The 20,916-nt window shown below is 41.4% G+C and overlaps 2 protein-coding genes and 1 non-coding gene across 3 annotated transcripts in view; all 3 read right to left on the bottom strand.

Annotated features, from left to right (window-relative positions):
* cwf19l2 (CWF19 like cell cycle control factor 2) overlaps window positions 1–694 on the bottom strand; it is a 37,154-nt gene extending 36,460 nt beyond the window's left edge. Inside the window, exon 1 of the mRNA XM_030067681.1 lies at window positions 559–694. Within this exon, the coding sequence (XP_029923541.1) occupies window positions 559–651 (93 nt within the window). The 5' untranslated portion in view covers window positions 652–694. The remainder of the gene's footprint in view (window positions 1–558) is intronic.
* A 2,129-nt stretch (window positions 695–2,823) lies between these two features.
* Window positions 2,824–19,004, bottom strand: alkbh8 (alkB homolog 8, tRNA methyltransferase). Its single transcript, XM_030067784.1, has 12 exons — window positions 18,864–19,004; window positions 18,190–18,323; window positions 17,838–17,938; window positions 17,315–17,446; window positions 16,831–16,926; window positions 16,289–16,393; window positions 15,424–15,494; window positions 11,597–11,703; window positions 11,104–11,264; window positions 9,907–10,187; window positions 5,592–5,741; window positions 2,824–5,405 (listed from the first exon to the last, which is right to left on the bottom strand). Exons 1-12 carry the CDS (start codon window positions 18,996–18,998, stop codon window positions 4,596–4,598), a joined length of 2,283 nt encoding a protein of 760 aa, XP_029923644.1. The 5' UTR covers window positions 18,999–19,004; the 3' UTR covers window positions 2,824–4,595.
* Window positions 19,005–19,297: 293 nt separating this feature from the next.
* On the bottom strand, window positions 19,298–19,370 carry trnaa-agc (transfer RNA alanine (anticodon AGC)). Its single transcript has one exon. It is a non-coding gene; the product is annotated as a tRNA-Ala (tRNA).
* Window positions 19,371–20,916: the final 1,546 nt, after the last annotated feature.

The raw sequence follows: 20,916 nt of genomic DNA, 5'->3' as shown, positions 1-20,916 counted from the left end.
CACAGGTTCAAATGCCCTGCGTGTGTGTGTGTGTGTAGACAGTGTAAACACAGCTGCCCAGCAAAGAGATAACACATAACTAAGGCAGTAATGTGCACATGTGATGACAATAATGGGGCTGACCTAATGTTTTAGGTGGACACTGTGCACACACACTATGGAGGTGACCATTAAATCAAACCGCAGACAAAAGAGAAAACAGATTGCGGCTCTTATCGCCTGCAGCAGTGTTTGCTCTGCACTGTCCTGCACCAACCTAAACATGCACATCATCTGATCAACCTGAAGACACAAGAGGCAAAGTGGCGATTTTAACACACAGTCAGACCGACAAACACAGTTGAACTTGAGACGATTTAGTTACAGCCCGTGTAACTGTGTCGTGATGCAGCACAGTTCGCTAAAACAGCGCAAAACAGGCTGGATAGACAGGCATCCCACTGTTAGCTTCATTAGCTTGTTAGCATGTTTAGGTGACATTTACGCTACAACGGACACCGACACCGAACACCAGAGTTCATGTACTGAGTCTCTGTATACAACATCAATGTCCACCACCTTCTCTAGCGCCTCTTGACGTGCTTGTCGTTTATTTTCTCTTCTTTCATCGATGCTGTTTGCACTTTCAAAGCTGCCTCCGTACGCCGCCATGACGCTGTCGTATGTATGTTGTTGTTAAAGGTCGTAAAGTAAAGCGTTTACGTCAACTGAAGGACTTCTGGGTATTGTAGTATAAAGGCTGAACTACGCATGAGCAGCCTCGTCTGAATACATATGAATACATACATGTATACATATACAAATGACGTTGTAGCATGTAAATCTATCTCTACACTCTTACGAATAGTTAAAGCAGAAAAGCGATTAAAAGCTAAATAATAATAATAAAAAAAGGATTAAACTGAGAGATAATTGTCTTTTGGGGGTTAAATTGAGGAACAGCGCCAATATAAAATTAAGGATGCATAACTAGCTTTTGGTTTTCAAAAGAATGGTTCATAAAGCTATTTTTGAGGGTTTTAAGTGTGATTTTTTAACACATCATTTGTAGGTAGATAGATTGACCTACATAAAATGATAGAAAGATAAAACTAAATAATGGGATGAATGAACTGAACTGGCATTTATTTTTGTGCACTGGTGGTGCACGATACTGAATAAATGCCATAATTTCATTGTTGGGTGGCCACGTAGGATCAAAGCAATATCATGTCTTACAATGTGGAAATGGCATGTGGGTAACCTACTGTCACATTCAAGTGTAGGGAAATGATCCAGATAGTAAACACACACACACACACACACACACACACACACACACACACACACACACACACACCTTAACAAGATCCCAGGGTAATGGTGTGTTGACGGCGGCAGAGAGGAGCCTGGTTACTCGCTGTGGCCCTCTGTGGCAGGAAGCTAATTGGCCAGATCTCCTGGTAAATTACCCCGGTGGTTCCTCAGCACCTCAACCCAGAGGGGCCCACGGACACTGGCAGTCGTCTAGTGGTTTTATCGCCGGTGGTTTATTGATTGTGGTGAAGCAGACCACTGCTGGTGTGTATGCGTCAGAGACAAGGGGAAATCTGTGTGTGCTTGTGTTATTGTTGTGTCTGGCAGCCGATGGCCACTTGACATTTGGAGAGATAATTACAGATTTCAAGATGCGTTTCCCCCAGGCCAAGCCTATTGATCCGTCTGGCTGCTGATGCATTTAAAGTCTCGGCTCACAGCAGTCAAGGGACCTTTTTATTGAAATAGCTTTAATATTTATCAGCGTTCTCCTGGATGGATTAACCAACCAGGCTAAAAATGATCTAATTATAATCAAATTGTGTTTGACTTGAAATATAACCAAAACAAATCCCACCAGACAGTCTTGATGCAGTAAAGTGAACCGAGTGTGTGAATTTCTCCTGTAAATTGAGTTAGGCCTAAAAGTCATTTGACCCAGCAAGGCAGTGGCACAACACAAGAATGAAATATTTTGATTTACAAATCACGCGTAATCCCTATCAGACCATGTGTATCCAAAATGGGTCAACATACTGTGCTGTTTATTCCCTGAAAACTATGAAAGACGACCCAGCATGATTTAGGTGTTGCCTGTAGGTCCTCACAAGATACAAAAACACTCAAGAGGCCATTGATACTGAGTCAGAATAAGAGTACTTAATCACAGGATTTACCCATTACTGAAGTCCTTAACCACGAGCCTTGTGTAACTGCACTTAATGCCGCTTTCACACACTTGTGTTAGGTCTGTATACTGTGAATGGATTCCACCCACACTCAGTGGACTGGGCTGCTAGCCTGGACGATGCTCACTTATATTTAAAATACAGCGGTCACATCACCCTGAAAATGTCGTGCACTGGTCCATCTTTAAAATGTGCTGATAATGTGTTAGTTTGGTATAAAGTAGTGGAAAATTCAATACTGACTGGAAAAAAAAAAACAATCACATAGACCTTTATGATTCTAATCAAATAGTCTGTTTTGTCCAGAGTGCAAAACTTTTGTCTCTCTCTTGGTTTTCAACTTGGAAACACTCCAAGTGACATATGATTATTACTGGATGACACTTAAATAACTTCAAGAGTGCATTCATCGTTTCCTAGACATGATAAATGAGGTGCTCCTTCTTCGCCTCAGACCACCTTCTGTCCGAGGCTGCAGGGACTTGTTACATCTCAGGTTTTCATTTTGCAAATGGGAGTAAAATGTTGTGAAAATGAAGGTGATTCTAAAGGTGAGACTCGTAGTCTATGATTAAATATCCATTACTGTTTGTGTAACATTTTCCAAACAATATCATACTTAAGAGAAGCAAGTGCTTTTAATAGTGCAGTAAGTGTATGAAGTATGCTTTTTGTAATTACTTTATCTGTAGACAGTAGAAAACACCAGGGAGCTGAAAAAATAAATCAAAATAATCACAATAATAATGATAAAGAGAGAAGAAAACACAGGCAGCTGCCCAGCTGGACAAAAATGGGCCACAGGAGATCATTTTTAAAACCATAGTGGTTCTGATTTCAGTGGGATTACATTATCGAAACTCATGCCAAGTATATTCATGAGGGCTTACTAAGATGGAAAATGACTTTGTGCATTTAAATTGTTAATTAGTATCCAGATACATGTCCTTGATCATGCTGCACCAACATGAGGTGCTATCAGTCAGATTACAGAGTACCGTAGTATCCTCCTTGTTAAAAGAAAGAGTGCAGTGTATTTTTGTTAACCATGTTTTTAACAAAAAATACATTAATCCAGCTACTCCCTTTGCTGCAAATTAGCAAATCCCCCACAGGCCGAGAGCCGTGTTACATCGTTGCCCTTTGAGCTGTAAAGGTTGGACAGCCATGCTCTGCAGCCGGCTTAGACAGCGCTCACTGAATTTAGAGCAGACACTGGGAGAATGATAAAGCGAATGGAAGCAGTGAGATACAGATTCATGCAGGTGAATCTTGGAAACACAGAAAAATCCTGGTTTCCACCACTGGGTTGGACGAGGACAGTCAGAGCAAAGCTTATTACCTATGCTTCTCAATTCCTATCTAAACAGTATCTCTGGCTCTCTTCCTGCAGTTTGACGATTAAATCAATTATCAGCTTGCTGGATTTTTGTTTCAAATGAACTAACAATGTTTTCCGTCAGACCTGGATCAAACAGAATTTGGAAATGACATTTGTTTTTACCTGCTGCAGCATCAGACTGGTGGCATAACTGTACAAGGGCAGGTGCGAGGCTGAAAACAAGACAGTGTCAGGAAAGGCTGTGCCAGAAAAATCGACTGCATTCATTCTGAAACATCTCCTGTGATTGCCTAAGCTTTCTGTGGCTCATGCAATGCTACACATCAATCAAGTTAGTTCAAACAAATGCTATGACTTATCTTAAATTTGTATATATCCTGAGCCTGTTTTTCACCCTTGCCCTGCTGAATCCCACTTTGGACTGAGTGACTAATAAGAAGTTAAAAGAGCACAACACCACCTAGGACTTGGGAATATTTTAACATTTATTTTGAAGAGCACTTGTGTTTTTTCAGTTGTCTCTTTTTATTTATATTGATAAAAGATACTTTAAGAAATCAAAATTAGCTTGAATTGTTTGTAGTTAGCCAAATTATCTGCTTTGTTTGCATTTGTTAAATTATCTTTGTAAATCATTTTGACAAAAACAAATCTGTCACCACTGCAACTCCAGAAATGCTGTTTTGTCATCTGTGAAGTTCCTATATCAGACTTAAAGATGATGTGTCAAGGAGGACTGACAAGGTACTTGACTTTTTTAACACATATTGAAAAAAAAAAGAAAAAAAAGAAAAAAAAATCTTGCCGCATTTGAAAATGCATGTTTGATGCTTCCAGTGAGTTTCTGGTTTTAGCCTTCACTGCATTTTTACTGCTCCCTTTAGCAAAAAACTGTTGGTGACACAGACGTTTTTAATATTGCACAGACTGAAATGTAGAACTTCTTACTTTTACTGATGTTCCCTGACTGCAGACAGCCAGAAAAGGAAAACCAGTGACTTTTCCAGCATGACAGACCAGTTTCCTTGATGGTGTCTGTCTTGTCTTTTTCAGTCTTTCTCCAACATGACACACCAGTTGCCCTGGTCGTGGTAGCTGCTCTGCACTTTAACCCCAGACACCTGACCACACAGCTGCTCCAGCTCCCCCTGCTGGAACACGTGGTAGTAGCGGTGGAAAACTGCGGCTGGACTGGACTCAGGCTCTGACTGTGGCCCGGAGCTGAAGTCCTGAACAGTGTCAGGGGCCAGACAGGCTGTTGACCTGGAATCTGATCTGGGAGCAGTATCACTAACATCAAGATTCGAACCAGAAGCTGGCTCAGAGTCCAAACCTGGACTGGATTTAGGTTCAGAGTCCAAGTTGGAAACGGGGTCTGGGTCGGAGGCTGTGGCTCGGTCAGAATCTAACCCTGCAGTGAATTTAGCGCAGGAGTTAGGATTGGAGCTGGAGAAGTTATCTGAAGTCTTTTTGGACCTCCCTTTCCTTTTACTCTTCTTTCCGTCCTCTCCTGCCTCTTTCTCCCCTTTTTTTCCTTTTCCCTCTTTCAGATGCCAGGGCACCAAAAGATCCTGAGCATTGAAGGCTGTGCGATTAATATGCACACTCAACTTCCCATCAGGCACCTGGTTTCCCTCTGATACATGGCCTAAGCAGCTGTGGTTCCCTGCCTCTTTGATGTCTTCTAATGCGCTGTCTGTTGGGATGTGGTGGTTCTCAGCATGCTCTTTGTCATAGTCTTTGAGGTACTTGGACTTCTGCTGGTTGTATTCTTGTTCAAGGGCCCAGACGTAAATGAGAGCTCGACCTCCAGGCTTGAGCAACCGCACCAGCTCCCTCACTGCAGCCAGCCGGCGCACCTACAACACAAACACACACACACACACACACACACACACACACACACACAGACCCTTTTACAATGCAAGCTATTTTCTTGATGAGCAATTACGTGATACATTATGTCTTGATATCAGATAACCTCTGTGAGTAACTGTGTGTGTGTGTGTGTGTGTGTGTGTGTGTGTGTGTGTGTGTGTGTATACCTGTGTGGAAAAGTGGTGTATAACAGCTATAGATATACAAGCGTCGCAGGTGGCTGTTCGTAGAGGGACACTGAGCGCATCTGACACAAACGCCTGGTAACCCCTCTCTGCACAGATCTGGACCAAGGCACTGCTGCGGTCACAGCCCACCTGAGGGACAGAGTTTTATGTGTCAAACTGTTGTGCTGCGCATGGATTGAGATTTAAACTGGCACTGGGCAAGATTTTTTTTTTTTTTTTTTTTTTTACATAAAAACACCTGCTTTATTTGACTTAATGACAAACTCAAGCTGCAACAAAGAATCACATCTCACTGGAAGACAGATGCAGCCATTGCCATCAACAGCCAATCCAATTTCTATTTCTCCTTGTTCCCCTCTACACTGATGTGAATTTTGGTCTATTAAAAATAGTGCTGCCTCGTAAATACAAAATAGACAAGCTTATTATAGCTATTCAGATCATCCAATTTGTCTACAACTTATGTTTGGAAGACTACAGGAATAAACAACTCAAAAACAGAACATCCTTTGCTTTTCAATTAATTAGTTCTAGCCAGCAAGCTATGTTCACTCATTAAAGATATGTAACGAAATCAAAGCAGCAAAAAAGAATTTCATCTTTTTAATTATGTGATTCAGAAATAAATAGCAGTCAAGGGTCCTTTTAGCCAGTCAGTAGAGGGGTATATGCAGTGAAGAGGAGAGGAAAAGAGTAGATAAGAAATGAACGAAGGGGAGAGGAAAGGAGCAGAGAGACAGGAGGGAGGGAGAAAGATAAACGGGGAGGGAGGGAATGTGGTACGGCAGGGGAGAGAGAGTACCGTAAGAAGCATTTAAGGGGTAAAAAGAGGAAGAGAAAAAGAAGATGGAGAGTGGGAGCTGGGAGATAAAAAGGAGCAAAACAGACTTGGGAAATTGGAAATAAAGGTAAACTGGAACAGAGAGAGAGAAAGAAAGAGAGAGAGAGAGAGAGAGAGAGAGAGAGAGAGAGAGAGAGACAGACAGAAATAGATGCTAGTGGTAATAATTTCAATACATTTTGTCTCAGGGAGAAATTTAATTAAGCTTCATGAGTCATACAGTTTTTTCCCCAAAGAGATGGGGTGAAGGCATGCACACACACACACACACACACACACACACACACACACACACACACTCCCTCACATACACACAATGTCTGTCTCAATCTCTTGAACATGTTATATTTGCAAAAACACACAAATGTCAAGCATTTTCATTTCAATTAAAAGTTGTGGGGGTTAACAGTGTTAATCTGAAAAGGCAGAGGGTGAGAAAAGAGGGAGAGAGAGAGAGGGAACACAGGGAACAACAGAGGGGAAAAGATAAAGAGATGGGGTGAGGGAGAGTGACGGAGAAAATATGTGTTTAAGAGGAGAGAGAGAGAGGTCTGGCTAATTCAAGTCAGAAAATCACTGAGTGACTTGCATGCACACAGTATTCTGAAAAACGATTTATCATGGTTTAAAGTCTAAGTCAGGATAAGCTGCTTACATACATCTCCAAATCCAAATTATGAGTATCCTGGTATGCATACATAAACAGAACATTATCACGGTAACTGAGCTAATGTAAACAATGACAGCCAACAGAAACTGGGATAAGAGGAACACATGCCTCGGTATCCGGGATGTTATCAGAACATCCCAGGTGTATTACTTTGGTTTCTCATATCAGCAGCAGGGTTTACTCAGGCTGACAAAGCAATCTGCTTACATAGGTCAATTCAAAAACACACCAGGTAATAACTGATTATGAATACCTGTAAACACACATATTATTACTGCTGTGGAACCAAGGTATTACCACCTCAACTCCAGCCTGACTCACAGCAGTAAGTAAGTAATCAAATGAACAGCAGCCTCTTGTTCAAGGCAAGTGTAATGATGCAAGCCACTGTCTTTGTCTTCTTCCTCACTTCATTAAGACCCCAGACAAATGAGGTGAGGGGAAAAAACAAAGTCTGGTCAAGCGGATCAATACTGATGTATGCACTGTGGCAAACATAAGTCTAGCACATCAAGTGCAGGGCCATGGAGCTCTGGATTAGACAACAGCCACAACTGGACATAGGGGAACTCTGCTGCCTTTAATAGTGCGAGAAAACTGAGGCCTTCAGCTTTTCACATACTTACAGTCAGGTCCATAAATATTTGGACACTGACACATTCTTCAGTATTTTGGCTCTAAGGCATGAACCAATTAAGATGTGTTTTAAGTGCACACTTTCAGCTTGAATCTGAAGGTATTTACATCCAAATCAAGTGAATGGTGTAGGAATTACACACATTTTATATGTGCCCTCCATGTTTTTAAGGGACCAAAAGTAATTGGACAATTAGCTGCTCAGCTGTTCCATGGCCAGGTGTGTGTTGTTCCCTCATAATTTCATTAACAAAGAGCAGATAAAAGGTCTAGAGTTCATTTCAAGCGTGGTATTTGCATTTGGAATCTGGTGAGGTCAACTCTCAAAATGAAGTCCAAAGACCTGTCACTATCAGTGAAACAAGCCATCATTAGGCTGAAAAGTCCATCACAGAGATAGCAAAAACATTAGGTGTGGCCAAATCAACTGTTTGGTACATTTTTAAAAAGAAAGAATGCACTGGTGAGCTCAGCAACACCAAAAGACCTGGACGACCATGGAAAACAAGTGTGGTAGATGACAGAAAAATCCTTTCCCTGGTCAAGAAAAACCCCTTCACAATAGTTGGCCAGATCAAGAACACTCTCCAGGGGGTTGGCGTATCTGTGTCAAAGTCAAGAATTAAGAGAAGACTTCACCAGAGTGCAAACAGAGGGTTCACCACAAGGTGTAAACCATTAGTGAGCCTCAAAAACAGGAAGGCCAGATTAGTGTTTGCCAAAAAAAAAAAAAAAAAAAAAAAAAACATCTAAAACAGCCTGTGCAGTTCTGGAACAACATCCTATGGACAGATGAGACGCAGATCAACCTGTACCAGAATGATGGGAAGAGAAGAGTATGGAGAAGGGAAGGAACTGCTCAAGATCCAAAGCATACCACCTCATCAGTGAAGCATGCTGGTGGTAGTGTAATGGCGTGGGCATGTATGGCTGCCAATGGAACTGGTTCTCTTATATTTATTGATGATGTGACTGCTGACAACAGCAGCAGGATGAATTCTGAAGTGTTCCAGACAATATTATCTGCTCATATTCAGCCAAATGCTTCAGAAGTCATTGGATGGCGCTTCATGGTGCAAATGGACAATGACCCGAAGCATACTGCGAAAGCAACCAAAGAGTTTTTTAAGGCAAAAAAGTGGAATGTTCTGCAATGACCTAGTCAATCACCTGGCCTGAATCCAATTGAGCATGCATTTCACTTGCTGAAGGCAAAACTTAAGGGAGAATGCCCCAAGAACAAGCAGGGACTGAAGACTGCTGCAGTAGAGGCCTGACAGAGCATCACCAAGGACAAAACCCAGAGTCTGGTGATGTCTATGGGTTCGAGACTACAGGCTGTTATTGACTGCAAAGGATTTGCGACCAAATATTCAAAGCAACAATTTGATTTATGATTATGTTAGTTTGTCCAATAACTTTTGGTACCTTAAAAAGGTGGAGGGCACATATAAAATGTGTTGTAATTCCTACACTGTTCACCTGATTTGGACATAAATACCCTCAAATTAAAGCTGAAAGTCTGCATTTAAAGCACATCTTGATTGTTTCATTCCTAATCCATTGTGGTGGCGTGTGATATGACAGTTTAATCTTTTTCTGGCACTGAACTCTGTCATTCGAAGCAAGAACATCAGCTAAATGCCTGTACATCAATCAACGGTCAGCTAAATTAACACTCTTCATAAAAACTAGCACTAAATAATACACAATTCAAATATTCTGCTCAAACATTTATTCCTATAATAACCCTAAGGCACCCCTAAAAACATATGTACCTTGGCTGACAAAAGCAGGTTTGGTAACCATGTCAGAGTCAGGAAAAGTTATCAGGGTCATGATCAGGGTTACAACCGTGACTGAAACTCATCCTCCTTCAGTCTCCCTGATATTTACAGCGGATCGGTCTGATCTGTTATTTGAGCCCCTGCATTCAGACTGTTGTGTCAGACTTGGAGCTTGGAGGAAGATCCTGGGTCTCTGTTTTCTCAGGTGCTACTCATTTGTGGAATCTGCACAAGAACTAACCTTTAACTGTGATATTGGTAAAATAATGTCAGTGTGTCCCTGAACAAGACACTGATTCTCTACAGACTCCAAGAGTGCTGCTGTAGCTGATTTACATTCTAATAAATCGTGACACTCACTGCGATCACTTTCGGGTTGATGCCCAGGTATTTTCCGTTCCCACAGCCAACATCGGCCAGCACACTTCCTGGTGGCAGCGAGGACAGGAAGTGGCATACGCGGGGCCAGGGGGAGTGGCGGGTGCTGCTGAAATGGGAAGCGATGGCGTCATACACCCGGTGCACGTACTCTTCCTCCAGGCGGGCTGCATCGGCATGGCAACGGGGCAGTGAAGGCGGGGATGGAGGAGAGGGCAAAGGGGCTGAGGGAGCTCCCTGGCTGTCGCAGGCCGAGGGGAAGGCTGATGAGGAGGATGAAAGGTGGAAACACATCACACATGTACATGAAAATATTCCCACACCAACACTTACATGCAGACCACGCATGGCCATTTCAGTGCATTTCAGTATTTTAGGCATTTTCTGAGCTCAAGAAGCAAAGCAAATCTGTTTAACAGTTGCTGTCAACATATTTTTTACTTCAGCTGATTTAAAAATGTTATTGTGATCAAATGTACAAATCTTCAATCAAAGATTATCTGTCTGGAAATGTAAACTGGAAATGATGCTTTTATTCTGAATACCAAACCAGCTACGTGGCTGCAGATATGTTGTGACAGGATAGGTCAGGTATGGTAGCCAGATAAATGGTGTTAAAAAACAAAACAACAACAACAACAACAACAAAAAAAAAAGTAATCTTGACCAAAACATGTTACTCTCTTCCATGTTCTATTAAAAGATGAAATGCAGCAGGAAACAATGTTAGCCAGAATGTAATTACTTCTTACACTGTGACCATCATTCTTATTTGCATAATACAAAAAATTTTTGTATTTTGTACAACTTTTGCTTATCGCATCATGGGCTTGGTGTGTGTCACCAGCCTTCCCATCAAACCATGCACATGTAATTGCTCGTTTCACACAGAAAATGAATGGAGGAAAACTGTTTACCTCCTGATATGTTTGGCACGAGACCAACTTACAGGATTATAAATTCACACAGTGAGCCTGTGTAATTCTTTGAGTGGAGCACGACAGAAACAGCGCCAGAGTCAGATTTTTAATTCCCAGTGGAACAACCAATATTAAAAATGTACTTAGTCATGATACTGTGATGGATAAATGTGGCCAACAAAGCTGCATGTATTGTGCGTAGCCTTTTCTCTCCCACATCCGATCTTGTATTTCTGGTGAATATGTGCAAGAATCTCACCACAGCAACAAGGCGCATGTCTGATCTTCCGGAAGGTGAGAGAAGTGCGGGTGCCCCTCTTGTTCAAGGTGAGGCTGCTATTGTAACTGAGGTCAGAAGTTATGACAGCCGGGGATTGTGGGTCGCACGCTGGCACCATGTCAAACTTCCTAGGAGTGATCCTGGAAAGACACAAGCATTTGTGTTGCAGTAGCTGTCAATTATTAAATACAAGCTGACAGCAATTAAACTGTCAAGTGGGTACACTTCATGTGGGCACCAGAAGATTAAGCTCTGAATGGAACATGGCTATACTCTGGGTAAGAAAAGCCCAGTGACTGCACAACATATAATGCCCTGAGAAAGGTGAGCACATCCTGTATTCCTGCACTTGACTAAATACTGGAGGGAAAGAAAGAAAATTCCTTTAGACTGGAACCACTTATCAGATTTGTAGAAGTTGGGATAGATGCCGAAAGGGAAAAACCACATCCAAACCAACAATCCCACCCACCCATGGCTCCAGAGGTATCTGCTCTCGCCCTTCATCACCAGGAGGCTCCGTTCTGGCAACACCACAGGAACCACACGCCCATCAGGGTGACGAAACTCCATCACGGCCTGCAACACCCACGCACAAGCATACACATTCACAATATGTATGTCATGGTCCTTTGTTTCAGGCCGCAGCAGCACAACCAGACGGCACTGAAAACAGGCACAGACCTTATCATTCTGCAGCTGTTGCAGCCACAAATCTACTATGACTGCATCTATTATGATTATTAGGTGTTTTTAATGTTCATTAGACAGCTGTGAAACACACATTGTTACCGTTTGGGCAGAAGTCTGAATATGATGAATTAGCTGTTGAGCAATCTTACCATGCACTTCAGCTATTTCATCAGTGAATCATAAATAATTTAACAACCATCTCAACCTCATTACAGAGCGTTATAGGTCCATTTTGAGATGAATGGTGGGAATAATGATGAGCTGCTAAATATAAATACTGCTGTAAATATTGCTTTTCTTTTTGCCTTCTCAAATGTTTTTGAACTATGCAGAGATTTCATAGATGTCTTACACTATTCACTCATGTGAATACTGTTATTTTGCCCTCCCCCCTTACCATGGATTATATGGGAGTATTGTGATGTTGTCATGTCATACTTCTGTCAGCATTTCTGTAAAACAGAAAGCAAGCCTCGGTGCCAAAACTTAATTGGGGTCATGGTAATTCGTCTTCTACCGAGCACATGAGGCTTATTTGTTTGAGCAACATATCTGAAATATGTCTGATATCAACAACTTGGCAGCATGGTTAACTTTTTTTTGTCATTTCTGCTTTATTTGATAGTGACAGTAAAGAGAGACAGGAAAGGCAGGGGAGAGAGAGGGGGATGACATGCAGCAAGAGGCTCAGGCCAGAATTGAACTTGGCCACTGTGGTACGGACTTAGCCTTGATACGTGGTTCATGCTCTACCAGGTGAACCTTTGAAAAAATATTTAACGTCTTCTGGGCAAGTTTTGACGACAAGGGCCTATGGTGTTTGATCAGTCGAGTTAGTTAAACTGTCTTCTGTGTCATTATGAAAGAGATGTAATTTCTTGTCATAATAACAATGCACGGTATGCATATAACATTTTAGCTTACTGAATTTATATTACGTGACAGACTTATACCCACAGTGTGAATAGATTACATTAACTTCGTACATGAGGTCCTGCTCAAAATGTTTGAGTTGCATCACCCAGAGACAAAACTTCATGTGCTTGCAGTCCCACCAACAGCCAGCAGAGGCGTATGCGTTGCAGTATTCGTATTTGATCCTAATGCTTCCTTACAGTGCATATCAACATGAGCCCTGTTGGGAAATTACATCTACAGAACTTCAAACTGTATCTCTCCCACTCCTGACAGCAGGAAAATTGGATTTTGTGAACTGGAACGGACTGTGCGTGCATGTGCGTGCGTGTGCCCGCGTGTGTGTGCGCGCCTGTGTGTGTGTGTGTGTGTGTGTGTGTGTGTGTGCGCGCGTGTGCATGCATGTGAGGGAGTGAGTGAGTGAGAGAACATGATGGCATGGGTGGCGAGAGTGAAAGATGAGTGTGAGTGTGAGAGAAGAGAGAGATGTACATACAATACCAGTGAGTTATTAAATCTTTCCTTCAAATTACAAAGCAAAATCACTCACACGCACACGCACACACACACGCGCGCACACACACACACACACACACACACACACAATCCAAAGGCGAGATTGTATTGTTCCCATCTGAGGAGTATTAGCCAATCAATGAAACCGGTAGAATGTGACCAAATCGATGGTGACGCTTGCAGCTAGGATTTGCTACAAGACTCGGTAATTCATCCTTCTCTCTCCCTCTTTCTCTCTTTCTGTCTCTCTCTCTCACACACACCTTTAGGCAGACACACAGTCATACCTTCCTCAATCTTGTAAAGTGAACACACAGGACAGCACAAACCCCTTTTTGTTCATAATTACACACAGCTCCCTTATTACGTGTTCTGTCATCTGGAAAGCTGAATGATATGTATCACACACTTGGCCAACACCCAAAATTTTATCTGTCATATTTAGCTGTAAAAATATTGTAATACTGAATATTACCAGGCCCAAACCCAGCATCCCAAGACCCCAAAACCAAACAACACTTAGAAGAAGCATGAGTATTCTAAATTATTCTTAAAACTTAAATATTTTATGAATCTGAATTGCACATTAGCCCTTCGAAACACAGTATTAGGCTTTTATTTGGCCAGGTTTTATTCAACCCTCTGAATAATACTCCTTTACTTGTAGGAATACTTTGTTGGAATGTGTAGAGATTGGTCTAAAAAAATGTAAACAGATAAATGGAAAAAAACAATTGAAATACCCCACCGCCCACTGCCAAAAAAGTTTTAAAAATATAAGTAATATTATAAGTAATATTAGGTATAAAAAAACAAAGAAAAGTAATAAAGGGGTGATTGGATGACCAATCAAAACTGCAATGTGTGTAATCAAATGTGTGTGAACATGTGTTGCAGTGCAAAGATTTAAACAAACTTATTAAAATCAAATAGAACTTACTCGGTATTAGGGCTGAGTGTCATGGACAAACATCAGATATCACAATATTTTTAAATACTTTCATATTGACGTTGTATCTATATTGTAAAGATGACTATCGGTGCTTCCACAAACTATTTACACAACAAGGTTTTTGATTAACAATCATTAGTAATGAGGATATGATGACCAAGCAGGATGAGATAGATAACAGAACAACTAGCTGGTCAAGTTGTTAATATTGTTGTAATACTGCATTTTTTGATACAATCAGATAACGGCCCAAGCCTATCACACACTAAAGCAATCTGACTGGCTGCAGCTTAGCCGGGCTACACAATCCAAGCTGCTCTGCCAAGCTACAGACGAAAAACTTATGGCAAAGAATGCACATGCCACAGATGCTGCATGCTGTCTGTCAGTCAGTGTGTTTGACTGATGCCATGACAGAAGACAGGCTGCTGCAAATGGGGCCTCTGTGGTTCAGACAAGCAGGGACAGATGGGTGTTCATCTATATCGGTCCCACGTCACCCTGCGGTGCCTAAACCCCTGGCCCAATGCCATGTCGCATCATCTGAGTTAGTCCCAATCCAGCGGTCACCAGGCACATCTATAACATTCAAGGGCACAGTAATACCCGCCGTCCCCAGGGGAGTATCATTTGAAAAATGAGCTGCCTATGGTTTACACACAGACACAGACACACACACACACACACACACACACACATTCCGCTCACTCTCTGTCGCTCTTTCCTCCTATCTGGTCCTTAGTTACAGTGTTTCTCACACCCAGAGACAATATCTTTAAATGTGTTATTAAATACATACTGTATGAAATGGCCACACTGAGTAACAGAGTGACTGTGTGTGTGTGTGTGTGTGTGTGTGTGTGTGTGAGAGAGAGAGAGAAAGTGAGAAGCGAGAGAGACAGAGAATGGACTGAGATGTAACAAACAAGGTGACAAAATGTTCTCAGTAAAATCACAAGGAAGCAAAATCCAAATTTATTGTGACACTGACACACACACACACACACACACACAACCCTGTCAGCTGTGCCCTGAGATGGATGAATCACACTGGTCAGTGAAGGGAGGCTGATTTGACTGATCTAACGGTGACACAAGCGAGCACAAAAACATGTGCCTCTAAAACACTGTACTCTAGTTCATTCCCACATTTTAAAGGCTCATAATGAACATCTCCAAAAGCCAAAGTCCCTGCCTGGCTGCTTAACAGACCGACTCCTTACCTTGGCCCCCAGGCTGAGGGAGAGGATGGTGTCCTCGAAGGCAGAGTGAGTGTCCACATGGGGAGGAATACCTGTACACAACAAAACACACATTTAAGATGAAACTCGTTAGGCTGCAGTCACAATGCACTGTGTTTCTCTAAAATGTGTTCAGTACAGTAAGTTCATCTTTCTTTTTGAGGTGCAGCAGGCTGTCTCATTTAGGATATGAAAAACCACATTTGAGAGCTCAGAAGGAAAATGAGCTTATGTCTATAAACAAACAAAATAAAAACACAAAATACATGACCATTTCCCTTTAGGAGAGAAAATGGGTCAGGATGTTACTGCTAGTCTAAGTGGATCCTACGCAAATCCTAACAAGACAAAATTAATAGCAGCAGCAATATTGTTAAATAAGCCTGGATCACAGATATAAGAACAAATTTGTCATATTGGTGCCAAACTGTAATGAAAAACCGCTCCATGTGATCTATAATCAAAGGACTCTCACAGATGAATTTGCATCTCTTAGTCAAGGCATGTTGAGAGGGTAACACTCTGCTGCCACCTTGTGGTGAAATTTAGTAATCTTATTTTAGCTTTAATGTAAGGGAGAAATCTTTAAGAAAAGTGCATTATAAACACATTTGATCTGCATGTTTCATTGTCAATTTAGTAATCACCCCTGAATCTTTTTGTACAAAGCAACAATGAGTTTACTTTCAGTTATACAATCATAAATAATCTCTGCCAGGTAAATATAATCAGGTAGGTCAGCAGTTTTGGTCATTGATCCACACTTTGACTGTAATAGCTTTGACACAAATGGGACTCCCACAGTGCTCCCATTCATAAATACCATATAAATAAATGAATAACACACCCTGTCCTGACTGGTACTGGTTGACAGTCAGCTGGTCTGGCATGATGTCGATGTGTCCGTTCCTCACACACCGCTCCAGTATGTGCATACACTCTTTAGGAAGGCCTGAATGAAGTGTCACACAAACACAAGCACACAAAGACACACAATTAGACGGTGTCTGTAAAATAAAAATGCTGCTTCTATTTCCAACCATTTTTCCTATTCACTCAGTTCCAGTGATGTACCACTAACCCACAATTAGAAAGACAAAGATAGATAATGACGGTGTATTATTCATAATGAGACTGTGCCGTGCTTTCAATGAATTATGGCTGAAAATAGAAATAATGAGAAATGGTCTTGTATTTCCTTCCTTCCTTTCCTTGTGCTTGGTCTTGTATGCAGCCCAACAAACACGACTGCAGAGTGAGCTGCTTTTATTTTCAACCAAATATTTATTAGCAGGTACTAATACAGTGGCAGACAAAGAAAGCAACGGCCTGCAATACTTTCTTTTTCCATGTATAACATCTGAATAAGAAATGAAGAAAACAACTCGCCTGCAGATAATGGCTTGTCTTTGTCTACATTGTTGTTGTCGTAGCGAAATTCATAGCCGTAATGTTTCACTCTCCTGTGCTTCAGAGCTTTCTGAGCTGAGAGACATGAGAGGACAAAGGTGACAAACAAACTAAATGACAGCTGCCTGAATTTACCTGTTAATTACTGAGTCTTCTAACAGTGGCACACATCAAAACAATCCGGATAGGCACCTGATTATGAACGAAACATGACTCATCATGTTGTCCTTTTGTTACAGTTTAATAGGAGTGTTTGGATGCACAATTTGGATTTTACATTGCTATAATTTTCTATAATCATTTTAATTTGGAAATTATAGTTTCATGCCTCATTGAAAAAAAAAAAAAAACATCACTGTTGGGAAAACACACAAAATCCAAAACTGATATGTCAAATCTTCAACTGATGTTGTAGTCAGGGTTAAGATAAGAGTTTGCCTAAATGGATAATGTAACCTCTCACCGGTGACATCATCATTAGTGGACGACCAGTCAACAGCAGCTAGCAGCAGAGCTTCTTCTTCTGCAGACACAAAGTCCTCCACCAAAACTAAACCCTCTGGCAAAGAGACACACACCTCCGCCTGACAGGCTACTGCACACACACACAGAAAATAAAGCACATTAGCTCCTGCAGAAGGATGAACACACACACACACACACACACACACATATTATAAAATTTAATTTGGAAGTGGGCCTCTTAGAAACTGATGGTGAAATCAATGTTTAAATACCCTCATTGTCAAGCGTGAGCTTATTCTCACACACACACACACACACACACACACACACACACACACACACACACACACGTCATTGAGTAGTGGCTGGAGAGACATAAAGACATGTACATATCACACAAACAAGCATGCACATAGGCATATACACACACACACTCAATGTGAGGCAAGCAAACTGAATGATTAAAGTGTGTGTGTGTGTGTGTGTGTGTGTGAGTGTGTACCATTGTTTAAGACAGGTACCTGAGTTGACAAAGCTGAGGTACAGCGTGACACTGTTCTCTCCACACTCCATGTGTTGACCGTTAAGGTGGACGTGGGCTTTCTGAGCGCTCTCCTCTGATCTGGAGGCAAAACAACAGTTTCAGCTCATGCTGAACTTTAAGTTCATGTAACAGCAACAAAAATCAGACCGAGATGTACGTTTCACACCAGAATTTCAAAGCAGGTTCACTCTGTTTTTAAAGCGACATAACAAAAACGGCTCCAAAACCAATTTAAAAGTGTTGAACGAGTCTGAGAGATTGAAGATAAACCTCGCAAGCAGATAAATGACCTGGATTAAAGGACAGGACAGTCTATCCACCAGTCATACCTGTATGTGACGAAGGCGTAGGGTTTGTGAGGAGGCATGACCAGGGTCTCCACCTCTCCCATCTCTTTCAGCGCTGCAGACAGCTGCTCTCGACTCACCCCGTTCCCCAGCCCGCCATTCGCCACAACCAAACTCTGCAGGGGACATGAGACACACAGGGCCGGTTCACTTAGTCAAGATGATTGTAATGGCATTTTTGTTACATTAGAGCCAACGGAGAGACAAAAACAACTGGGAGCAAGAGGAGACACCAATGGCAACACCAGTATATGGCTAACTACAGTATGTTTAAAGAGATGATACATTGATTACGACTGTAACAACACAGTGGGATTACATTAAGTTAAAATGAATGGCACCTGGGCTATGTGGTAATTAGTTCCGTCTCTGATTAATATTTTGCATGCATTAGTTGTGACCATAGAGATGTAATCCTAATTCTGTGGTTTTAACATTATGACAGCTATGTTTACACTATAGTGAACCAAACAGCCACACATTTCTTCTTTCAAAAGTCATTATAGGTTGGTAAAGACATGCTGTGAGTTTTATAGCCTCTATTAAAGAAGAAAGTTATGCTCCACTTAGTTGTCTGTTGTTGGCTGTTGTCGCTAGCTGTTAGCTAGCTGACTGTCAGGGGGACTCCCTGTCTATAAAAGCCGGTTTTCCTTCACCTTGGTGGGCTGCGACACTGTGCCGATGCCCTCATGCCTCAGTAAAGTGTGGCTCGCTTTTATTTGTTTTCGTAGAAGTTTCTTCTCCTCTTTGCTCCGTCTGGCTGCCTTCACGTTGCCCACACTTGAATCCATGGTACGTCAGTGTATGTCGTCCGGTGTGGAACAAGAATCAAATATCGATGGTTCCTGAAGAGCGGTCGGGATTTGCAAAAATTCTATTTTGCGCTTACTTTTGTTTGCTCCGGGTGTATTTAAGACACAGGCTTAATTTTCTGTTGCAGGTGCTTGACATTATGTTGTGAAATTATGCGTCCTGTTTCTGACTATGTTTTGCACTTTTCGTCGCCGTTTGATAGCAATGCATTAGTTTGTCCGCCTGTCACTTCATCTATCGCTCAACAACATGGTTTTATTCTGCAAAAACGGTGTTTTGGAGAATGCGGGCATCGATCCCGCTACCTCTCGCATGCTAAGCGAGCGCTCTACCATTTGAGCTAATTCCCCTCTCCGCTCATTGGAGGATCTGACCTCGTTGTTTTCGTGTAGAGATCAAATTCACTGTTAAAATTAATATAGTCAGCATGGCCACATATTGCTACAATTTAAATCTGGATGAGAAATGCACATACTTCTCACTCTTTGTCACTCTTGCGTACTTGCATACTGTGAAAGGTACATGTAATGAAAGCGTGCTCATATAATAGGCATATTTTGTCAGTATTTCCCCTCTGTTCTTCACTATTTCTCATGAGCTGCTGTAGCATGCGAGTTCCCCCGGTGGAGATCAATACAGTTTATTTTATATGATGCATCTCTAATCCGGTTAATAATCCACATAAACCGAGACAGCCTCTGATAGACGTCAACATGAGCACTACAGAGCGCACATTTTCAGTCTGTCAGAGTGCTATCCCGCCATCTGTTGGACAAATCATGTTACAGTATGATTCCCGTCCAGGGGATAAACTATCTGCCTTGGCTGCTAAATTAAAAATACCTATTAGTAGTTCAACTTGCTGAAAACTTCATTTTCTATCATTTAATGTCATTTAATACCAGTGGAGTGATGTGTCTTATTTTGCCTTATTTCGAAATGCTGACACTCTACTCTCTGGCACAATTATTTAACAAAAAAAAAAAAAAAAAAAAAAAAAAGGTGAAACTGCATGGGAAAACTGAGATGATCTCATACATTTTTCCATTAAAAGAATTCAAAGTGTCATTCGATGCCAGGTACAATTCAAAATGTTTAATTTGCTGTTTGTCCTCATTTATTCAAGGATCATTGGTTGGATCTATGGTTCACAAAGCCATCCCTCATTAATGACCCAGCTGGTCCAGCAGTTGGTTTGAGACTTTGCTTTGATGGCTTTGTTCTTGTAATGAAATGTAAACAACAAATATTATTGTTAATCTAAATCATGTTGGTAAGCTATATTACCTCATCCTAATCAGTTACATCACAATTTGACAATCTGACATCACATTTGATGTCGTTAAATTCATGCTGATATTCAAGATTGATTTAAGATTGATTAAAAGGAGGAGTGAATTACTAAATGAAAAATTCCAGTCAGATACAATACTAATCGTCAGATTCAATCCAAACCATTTACTGAAATCCTATCAGATAAGATTTAAAAGCTATGATTCAGCCCTCCCTGGATAACCATGATGTGGGTGGCTGGGAGTCTTCACAGCTTTGTGGTGTAGTCTTGAAATCAAACCCTGCATACTGTCAGCGTTTCATGACACATGGTTTGGCCCACTTGGTGTATTGTATATGGACCCATTATGTTCCTATGGGGACTTATGGTGTTGACCTAATAATCTTTTACAGTATTTCAATCTCCTGTGGGTGATATCCCTATATCGTTCCCACTGTATAATATTCCTATAGGGAGTATCCTGAAATTAATAATAGTATTTCCCCTATTACCTTGGTAAAAAAGGATCTGTGCTTTTGTTGTGTGTTCTCTGTCTCTCTGCTGGTGTGAATCACTCATCTCTCACCTGCCATCCATGCCTTACTGAAGACACAACAGTGTTT

The sequence above is a fragment of the Myripristis murdjan genome, chromosome 13, assembly GCF_902150065.1.
Source record: "Myripristis murdjan chromosome 13, fMyrMur1.1, whole genome shotgun sequence".
In the NCBI taxonomy this organism is placed as follows: domain Eukaryota; kingdom Metazoa; phylum Chordata; class Actinopteri; order Holocentriformes; family Holocentridae; genus Myripristis; species Myripristis murdjan.
Note: the sequence above shows the minus strand (reverse complement) of the source record. Positions and strands in the feature narration are given on the sequence as shown.